The sequence below is a fragment of the Microtus ochrogaster genome, unplaced genomic scaffold, assembly GCF_000317375.1.
Source record: "Microtus ochrogaster isolate Prairie Vole_2 unplaced genomic scaffold, MicOch1.0 UNK90, whole genome shotgun sequence".
Lineage (NCBI taxonomy): Eukaryota > Metazoa > Chordata > Mammalia > Rodentia > Cricetidae > Microtus > Microtus ochrogaster.
Genome location: NW_004949188.1, coordinates 1,190,776 through 1,200,165, shown reverse-complemented (window position 1 = coordinate 1,200,165; position 9,390 = coordinate 1,190,776). Strand labels below are relative to the sequence as shown.

At 52.2% G+C, this 9,390-nt stretch overlaps 1 protein-coding gene across 1 annotated transcript in view; it reads right to left on the bottom strand.

Moving 5' to 3' along the window:
* The window catches only part of Cacna1a (calcium voltage-gated channel subunit alpha1 A), a 243,021-nt gene that overhangs the window by 91,772 nt on the left and 141,859 nt on the right, over positions 1–9,390 (bottom strand). The window contains 6 exon segments of the mRNA XM_026777920.1: positions 1,052–1,158; positions 4,259–4,326; positions 4,440–4,557; positions 8,092–8,164; positions 8,434–8,565; positions 8,664–8,776. Coding sequence (XP_026633721.1) covers positions 1,052–1,158; positions 4,259–4,326; positions 4,440–4,557; positions 8,092–8,164; positions 8,434–8,565; positions 8,664–8,776 — 611 coding nt within the window.

Here is a 9,390-nt window from a genome sequence, read left to right as displayed (position 1 = left end):
CAACTGGGGTGTGCAGGTAGGGGTTGTGGGCAGCTGGGGTGTACAGGAGGGGTTGTGGGCAGCTGGGATGTACAGGAGGGGTTGTGGGCAGCTGGGGTGTGCAGGTAGGGGTTGTGGGTAGCTCTGGAGGAAAGCAGTTGGTTGTGCCTGTTTTTGGGGTAGCACTGGCACTATGGAAGCCTGCCCTGCCATAGCCACTTCCCTTTAAGGAAGACACTTTCACTGTAACTGCCTCTGCCCCACTTTTAGAATATGGCATGAACACAGCTCACCCATCATCCTGCTTGGTCTCACCTCCTTTGCACGGCCAGCCCAGGGTCTTGATTCTGACCTTCAGCCCACATAACCATCCCCAACCCACAGTCTGTTACCCCAAGAATAACCAGAGGTACCTGTGAACAGGAGAGTCTGGTCTGCTCAAGAACCCTCTACGGCTCTCAGGATCCAGAACCCAAGTTTGCTCGGTGGCCCTCAAGACTTAGCCTACTCTGCTCCCCTCCCCATCTGTCACCTCACCACTCTTTCCCATCCTGAAACACCCCTGCCTCAGAGCCTTCCCTCTCTCACTGGCTCTCTCACTTTCGAGTTTTGTTTCCTTCTAACCGAGGCCTTGCCTAACAAGTTTGTTTTCTGGATCAGGATCCTACTGTGTCTAGTGTGGACCCAGCTGTCCTTGAACTCACACATATCTGCCTGTCTCCGCCTCCAGAGTGAGGTGTGTGCCACCACACCTGGCTATAAAGTCACAGCTTTGGGGGACGGAGTGAAGCTCGGTGGCAGAGCCCTGGCCTGGGGTGCACACACGGGGCACAGAGGGTGGCAGGGCTCAAATTCCTCACCCACTGGCCCTTCCCAGCTGCTTCCTGGAGGCTCCACAGTGTGCAGTTACTCACTCATCTCACTCCTTATTGTCGTCTCCTGGACTGGAACAGCCACACGAAAGTGCCCGCCCCGCCCCACATGGATGCTGCTTTCCCAGCCTCTCCCAGGCTCAGCCCTGACTCTCCCCACATCCTTGCCTTAGTGGCACCGGCTGCTTGGGGACACTTACACAGCTATAGACATGTTGGCTGCAGACAGGGGACTCACTTCTGCTACCTCCTTGGCTTTCTGTAGTGCCAGTTTCTGGTTGGCTGCCTCCTCCTCTTCTTGTTCATCCTAGGAAGTAAATGGGATTCCTGTGCACAAGAACAGGCCTGGGGCTCACTCCCCACCTTGCTGCCAGCGGGGACAAAATCTGCAGTACTGAGAAACAAGTTCCGCCTGGACCTTAACCCACTGGAACTAAGGCCCCCAGTCAGACTGGGTGGTAAAATGTACCCCTTGTATACAGGCTGGCTCTCTAGCCCATTAACCCTTTGTGGCCCTGCTGGTCTGGCTCAGTACTCCCCAGTGCTGGAATAACAGGCTCCTCCTACTGTCTTTTCTATAATTATTTTTTTTTGGTGCTGGGGATTGACCCTGAGGCTTTGCAGCAGCTAGAACAGAGCTGTCAGGGAGCTGCATCCCTAGTCCTGAGCCTGTGGGTGTTCTGTGCTTTTCAGGTTGTTTAAATGCTCTGAACCAGCACCCTTAAACATCAGGTACCCCAAAGGCGGAGCCACACAACTGTCAACAGTGGGGGGAAGGCAGCTGCTGGGGTCCTTAAGATCTATCGTCAGCCTGTGGGAAGATGGGGAGAGGGGCGGGCTCTATGCTTAAGTCCACGGCCTAGATGGACCATCAAAGGCTGGATGTGCTGCACGCCTTTAATCACAGCACTCAGGAGGCAGAGGCTGGAAGATTGCTATGAGTTCAAGGCCAGCCTGGTCTAAAGAGCGAGTTCTGGAACAGTCAGGGCTATAAAGTGAGACCCTGTCTCAAGGGAATATATATAGACCCACCAAGAATAGGAGCCCTGGGGTAGCTACAGGGTGGCTAATCCCACCTTCTGAGATCTTCTGGGACCAGGAGTAACCACCTTAAAATCTGTCAGTGACAAGGAGGTGGGGTGCCCCTCTCCAGGCAGCATGCCTAGCATAGCTTAGAACCAGGTCCCGGAAGCATCTGCCTCAACAACACTGAAAAAGCCAGCTCCCAGGCCCCTGCCAGCACCTGCACACCCAGGGCTGCCTTCCGGAATCTGCATTTTCTGCAAGTTCCTGGGAGGGCATGGAGCAATTCAGGTTTAAGCATTGTGTGTGCAGTGGAGAAGACCACACATTTCAGATTCAGACAGCAGGGTTCAAATCCCAGCCTTTCCACTTATTGTTAATGTGACCTTCAACAGGTCTCTCAGCTTCTCTGTGTCTTCTCTTCATCACCTGAACTTCGAGGACTCTCTGATTCACCCTGCTTCACTTTTCTGGTGAACTGTGGTTTTACAAATGTGTCTGATTCCTGGCCTGTCTCCACAGCCTGGATTCCTGCGCCAAGAGGTCAGGCATCTTAGTGTCATGCACTGCTTCGACCCTGGCTTCTAGGCCAGGGCTGTGCTCACTGCAGGCGCTCGGTACGTGATTACTGACTGAGGGATGGCGTACACAAACGGGGGTTTCAGGTGCCTTCCCCTGCTTGAGGATTACACCTGTGTGAAACATGTACAACCGAAGGGGAAGATGGGGTGTGTAGGTGAATGGCCACCTTCACTTTGGAACCCATGCTAGCCTCCTGTATCTTGGATGAGCTCTTGGCTGGATCGGCCTGTGGTGACACATGCCAGCCAGCTTTATGGTGGCTGAACTCTTGGCTTCGTGCCTGGGGTGGGAAACTTCCGCTTTTCCCTGATGGAGGTGGGACCGGGAAATCCTCCCTCCCTCCCTCCTGCCAGGGTCAACAGATGGAGGGTTGGCAGTCCTACCTCTGTAGCCCCAGTGTCTGAGTTCTGAGGCACTGAGGATGAGACCGTGAAGCTGTAACTACGAGAGCTCCAGGGAAGAGCCTGCCTGCAAGCGCTGTGTGGTTTTTAATTTTGCAGAGCCAGCTATGACCACAAAGAAGATGCCTCTGCCCTGACACCCAGGTCGAGGTCCCACCAAGCATCACCCCTGAGGTCTCTTCCCCCAGGCGGATGCACCCGTCTCTGAGCGCACAGCCTCCACACATCACCCTGTCCAGTTTCCTTTGCGTAGTGCGTATCCTGGCAGTCTTGTTCACGGGCTGGCCCACCGGGGGCCATAAGATTCATTGCTGAAAGCAGTATTACCTCCTAGGCTGCCTTGAGGGGCACATGATACCCCAGATAATTCACTGTCACTGAGTATGAATGAAGACCTGGGCTTCATCTCACCCACGTGGCTTTTCTTCCCACTTTGACATTCTCCCTGTCCCATCTCTTCTCCTCTGTCCTTTGCAGGGTTCTGTCTTTGCTCTCCCAGTTCCTAGTGTATGATACATGCATCTACCCTCCCTGGCCTCAGTTTTTCCACTCCCACTGTGGAGTGAAGATATATGTATGCGTATGTGTGTGTATGCACACACACACACACACACACACTTTTTGGGGGGAAGGAAGACAGGCTCTTGCTATGTAGCACAGACTATTCTTAAACTTGCAATCCTCCTGCCTCAGTGCTGTGCTCAGAGGCATGCACCACCATGCTGGCTGCACAATGCTTTATGTAGTGGCTGTAGCCGTCATACCATCTTGGACAAGGGAGTTTGCCTTTCTGACTCTCCAAAGGGAGACAGGAGTAGTGCTTGGCACCCAAAGCACCACAGTTCTTTACTGTTGTCTCTTGAAGGCCAGCCTGCGGGAATTTCATCTGGCCAGCCCCTCAGCACTTGGTCACAGGTGGTAAATATGCCCTCAGCCCCATTCTCTGTCCTCCCAGGCAGCTGACCTGAGAGCATCTTGTCTCTTGGCCTCCCATCAACTGTCCCTAGCAGGCTCCATATGGAAGCCAGAGGGAGGGCGCAGTGGGAAGTAGATTCCTGGCCACTGTATCTGAGCCTTGCCATGGTTCTGCATTTCCAGAGGTCCAGCTCTATCTGTGGCCTTATCAAGTCACTCCTTGGCCCGTCCTCTGCTTGGTAGTGGTGCCCATTACCCTGGAACTCCTTATTCCTCAAGCCCTTGGATGCAGCTGGCTATCTGTCCTCAGTAGCCACCTTGCCATCCCCTTTCCCTTCTGGGCTGTAAACTGTCTTGATCAGGGATGGCATTGCTCCAGGAAGCGCCCAATGCTCCCATCCCCAGCTAGAGCCCTGACTGTCCCAACATCCCTCCGCCCCCTGCTGTCATGATCTGCCATGAGCAGGTGGTTACTATGTCTTCCACCTTGGTGAGCTCCTGGGCATTGGCCAGGTTGTCCACTGCGATGGCCAAGAACACATTCAGCAGGGTGTCTGTATGTCAAGTCAGGGAAAGCAGCCGATGGGAGCACTGCCCAGAGCCTGGGCATCTGGGTCCCTCCTCCTCCGCCCACACCCAGTCTGTCCCTGGTCCCCATGAAGGATACAGTTCCCGAAGAGGGTGAGGACGATGAAGTAGATGGAGAACACCATGCCGCCTTGCACACCCCCCTGAGACTTGATCCCATCATACATGACCTCATTCCAATCTTCGCCCGTCAGAATCTGAAAGACAGGGACAGATACACAGCCAAACCCCTCTCAGCCAGCAGCTCATTGGAGCCACAGATGCAGCCATGATCTGTCAGCCCAAGGTCTTCATCGACCTCATGTGAACTCCCATCTCAGTGCCTGTAACTGGGGGCTCTCAACTTGGCTGTGGGAAATAGGGGACTTGGGTGCCTCATGGCTTGCTGTAATCCTGTCTTCTCTGATGTGACACAAAGGTTTGCTCTGGGCTGTGCGGGTCAGGGCACAGGCTCAGCTTCCAGTGAGTTGGTATTTGATCCTGTCTCAAATAGACAGACAGACAAACAATACTTTTAAATGGCAGGAGTCCTGGGGATGCAGCCCAGAAGCAGAGTCCTTGCCTAGCTCGTCATCTGGACCTGTGAGCTGTATGATGTGGGATTCCTGCTAGTGTAAGAAGAAGAAAGAGAGCGAGAGAGGTCTGGGGACGTGGCTCAGTAATAGAGTACTTGCCTAGTATGTATAAACCCTGGGGTTCTTTTCTTTCTTCCTTTTTCTTTTCAAGACAGGGTTTCTCTGTGTAGCTCTGGCTGTTCTGAAACTCACTTTGTAGACCAGGCCGGCCTAAACTCACAGAGATCCACCTGCTTCTGCCTCATGAGTGCTGGGATTAAAGGTATGTGCCACCACTGCCTGGCTGAAACCTGGGGTTCTAGCCCCAGGATTGCATAGACCAGGTATGTGACACAAGCCTGTCATCCCAGCGCTGGGGAGGTGGAGGCATGGAAGATGAGGAATTCAAGGCCAGCCTTAGCTCTATAGCTAGCATGAGGCTAGCCTGGGCTACATTAGACCCTGTCACACAAAAGGGTAATTTATGGAGCAAGATTCCACTGTGGACATTTTGGGGTTCAGCCTTGTGAGGTGAGGGAGCTAAGGTGTGTGCCCACCCAGGACTGTTCCTGTAGCATCGTACAAAGGCAGGTCACACACTGGGAGCGAACAGCTGTAACAAAAGGTGGCAGTCCCTCTGATGAGCACGGAGGAGGCACAGGGTACCAGGCTTTCTCGTGTGCGCTTGTGCATGTGTGCATGTGTGTGTGTGTAAGGTAGGGTTTTGTGTAGCTGCCTTCAAACTTCCCAAATAAGTAAGGATGACTTTGAACATCTGATCCTCTTGCTTCCCCACCTCAGTACTGGGATGACAGGCATGTGCCACCGTATCTGGCGCCAAAAAGATACCTGAGCAGTGCTCAAATGCTTGAAAAACTTGAGGTTGTAATGTGAGTTCACAGAAGTTCAGCACAGAAAGACAGATACACCACAATCTTGTTCAGGCTGAAAACTCAGGTTGCCCTGGCGGATGGACTAGCTGATGAGAGGCCGGGGTGGGGGGTGGAGAAGCCCCCATGAAGGGCGGTGGGGAGAGAGGGACAGTGGTGCAGGCATCTTACATACAGCTGTGATGCTCTGGGGTGTATGATGTGCTGAGCCCCAGGGCCATGCACACTGTCAACATTCTGCCGTGCCACAGTTCCCACCCTAGGTAGATAATCATCCACAGCCTTTAAAAAGCTCGCTCTCTCTCTTCAAAGATATACACATAATTATGTGTATGTGGTGTGTGTCTGTGTGTGGGTTTATGCACAAATGGAGATGCCCTCAGAGGCCAGAAGAGGGCATCAGATTCCTTGGAGCTGGACTTACAGGTGGTTGTGAGCCACTGACATGGGTGCTGGGAACTGAACTCGGGCCCTCTGAGCAGTACACGCTATTAATGGCTCATTTTTTTCCTCCCTCCCTCCTTCCCTCCCTCCCTTTCTCCCTCCTTTCTTTTTCCTTTGAGAGCCTAGGCCATCTTCAAACTTAAGTTACACTTATGTATTTAGTGTGTGTGTGAGTGTGTGTGTGTGTGTGTGTGTGTGTGTGCACGCTCACGCATATGCCACATATGGAGGTCAGAAGACAACATGTAGAAGTCAGTTCTCTCCTCCCACCATGTGAGTCCCAGAGAGCAAACCCGACTTGTCAGGCTTGGCAACAAATACCTTTGCCTACTGAGGCTTCTCATCCGTCCATGGATCTTTTTTTGAGTTTGGGGTCTCACTATATAGACCAGGCTGGCCTCAAACTGACAGAGATCCACCTGCTTCTGCTTCCCAAATACTGGGAACACACCACCATACCCAGGCCTTGTGTCTTTTCAAAAGAAAAAAAAACCAACACTCTAGTTTCCCTCCTTCTATCCATAGTCTCCCGAGGATGAAGGAAATAGGAAAGAATTCTAGAATGTTCTTGTGCTGTGGCTAGGCTTCTCAGCCTGGCACTGTTAGTCGGGGGTACATCATTCTCTGGGAGGACCAACCTGTGCCCTGCCCAACGCTGAACATCACTGGCCTCCAGAAACCAGATGCCACTGTCATTCGCCCACTCAACTAGGTATGACCATCAACACTGTCTACAGACAATGCCCTGTGCCCCTGGGGGACTGCAATCATCTATTCTCTGGCTTGGGACGTTCTTCACAGCTGCCCTCTCTCGGGCCTGCCTTGAAAAGGAAGGATGGAGGCCACATCTTCTATACACTCCCTTTCTCTCCCAAAGAAAAAAATAAATTTGAATAAACCCAGAGATTTCCGATCAGCCAGTCCCTAAGCCTTAGTGTAGGTGCCCCAAAAAGATGTAAGCTTCCTTATCCTGGAAGATGTGGAGACACTTGCTTCCAAGACAGGTGGATACATTAACCAGCCAGGTCTTTCCCTTTCGTTGTGGGCGGGGCCTCACAGCCTGGCCTTGAACTGGAGCTCCTCCAGTCTCAGCCTCAGTACTGGGATTACAGGTGTGTGCTACTACCCCAGGTACTCTTTCCTTTCTGCTTTTCTTTTCCACTCCTCTCCTTCCTCCCCTCCTTTCTTTTTTCAACAGTGTTTTATGTAGCCCAGACTGACCCCAAATTCATTAGGAACTGAAAATGACGAACTTCTACTTCCTCTTGCTCCAACCTCAAGTCCTGGGGTGACAGTCCAGTGTGCATCATGCCCAGCCAGCTTTACTGATTTTATTGATTCGTAAGTAGCTGGAGCCCTGCAGACCCTGGAGGGATGGTTTTGCCCTGGGGAAGCCAATTCCTAGAGATGGGGAAGAATGTGGCCATTGCTCTGATACAGAACAGCTTACCCTGACAGCTGTTAGAGTCACTACTGCAGGGGCAGACGCTCCGCTTTACTCGTTCCTTCTCATGAAAACCACAAGCAAGGCTCTTCAGTACCCCAGCTGGCCTTGGTACTGTCCTATGTGGTCCTGTAGAGCATCCTGAACTCTCTTGGGATGTACAAGTGACAAGCTATCCTCTCCTGTGTGTGTGCATGCTCGTGTGTGCACATGAGTGTGTATGTCTGTACTTGGGCTGGAATCCAGGGCTTCTTATGTGCTGAATAAATGCTCTAACACTGAGCTGCATCTCCAGCAACAATAAAAACAAGCATTCCAAAACAGTCGGAAAAGGGAAGAAATAAAGGAATTCAGGGCCTCTGTGGTTAGGGGCCCGCATCGGGCTGAGAAAGTTCATACCTGAAACACAGTCATTATTGCTGCTGGGAAGGTGTCGAAGTTGGTGGGAGGAGTCCCCTCATCAAAATTAAACCTGTGGATAGCAAGGACATTCTGTGTTAGCCCTTCTGCTCTGAAGGCATGGTTCAGTTTCTGGTTCCCACGGTAACGTGTAGAGTATCTGTTCCCCAGGAAGATACTGTATTTGGTACCCAGAAGCTCAAACTGCCCTAGATGACCATTCGTGTCCTGAGGGCGAGTCACAGGATGAGGTCGGCTTGAAGGGGCCCTGTGGTGGTGGGTGTGTCATGGAAGCTGAGCAGGAGTCCCGGGTGGGATGTCCAGATGTAAGGCAGTACTTACTGGCCACCAAACAGCTGCATCCCCAAGAGGGCAAAGACAACGATGAACAGGAAAAGGAGGAACAACAGACTTATGATGGACTTCATGGAGTTGAGGAGGGAGACAACCAGGTTTCTGAGAGATGCCCAGTACCTGCCGACAGAAGCCAAGGTGGGGATCAGAGCAGGGTATGCTAGGCAGGGTGCCCGCCTCATCCCCTTAACAGAGGGCTAAGAAACCTCAAAACTTACTTTGTGACTTTGAAAATACGCAGTAACCTGAGAGCTCGTAACACGCTGATTCCAAAGGATGTACCAGGTTTTATGACAGCCCAGATGACTTCAAAGATGCTCCCAATGATGACCTGCAACAGAGAACCTAGTCTCAAGGTCACGGTTGACCTCAGGACTCCCACCCATTTCCAGGGCCTGAACCAGGTCCACCCCTCAGGGAACATAGTGGCCTCTATCGGGAAGTCTCCGCAGGTTAGGGTTAGGCTTATAGGAGGCCTGTGAGGCTGTCCTTACGAGGTAGGACCTGGCTGGGGGATATCACCAGGGCTCAAAATTCCCTCCTCCTTTAGGTAGTTTCTGTCAGGTTTTATTTGTATGTTTTGTTTTTGAGACAGGGTTTTCCTGTGTAGCCCTGGCTGTCTTGGAGCTTACTCTGTGGACCAGGCTGTCCTCCAACTCAGAGATCTGTCTTCCTCTGCCTCTAAGCGCTGGGATTAAAAGCGTGCACCAGCATGCCTGGCATCTGTCAGGTATTTCATCACAGAAACTAACAGATGGTGCCCAAACTCATCTTTTCCCTCTATGTTTCTATTTATTAACAGCTCACATATGCCTGATAGCCCAGCACTTAAAGGCTGAGGCAGGAGGATCACTGGAAGTTGGAGGCCAGCCTCGGCTACAAAGAAACACTGTTTCAAACTCTCTCTCTCTCTCTCTCTCTCTCTCTCTCTCTCTCTCTCTCTCT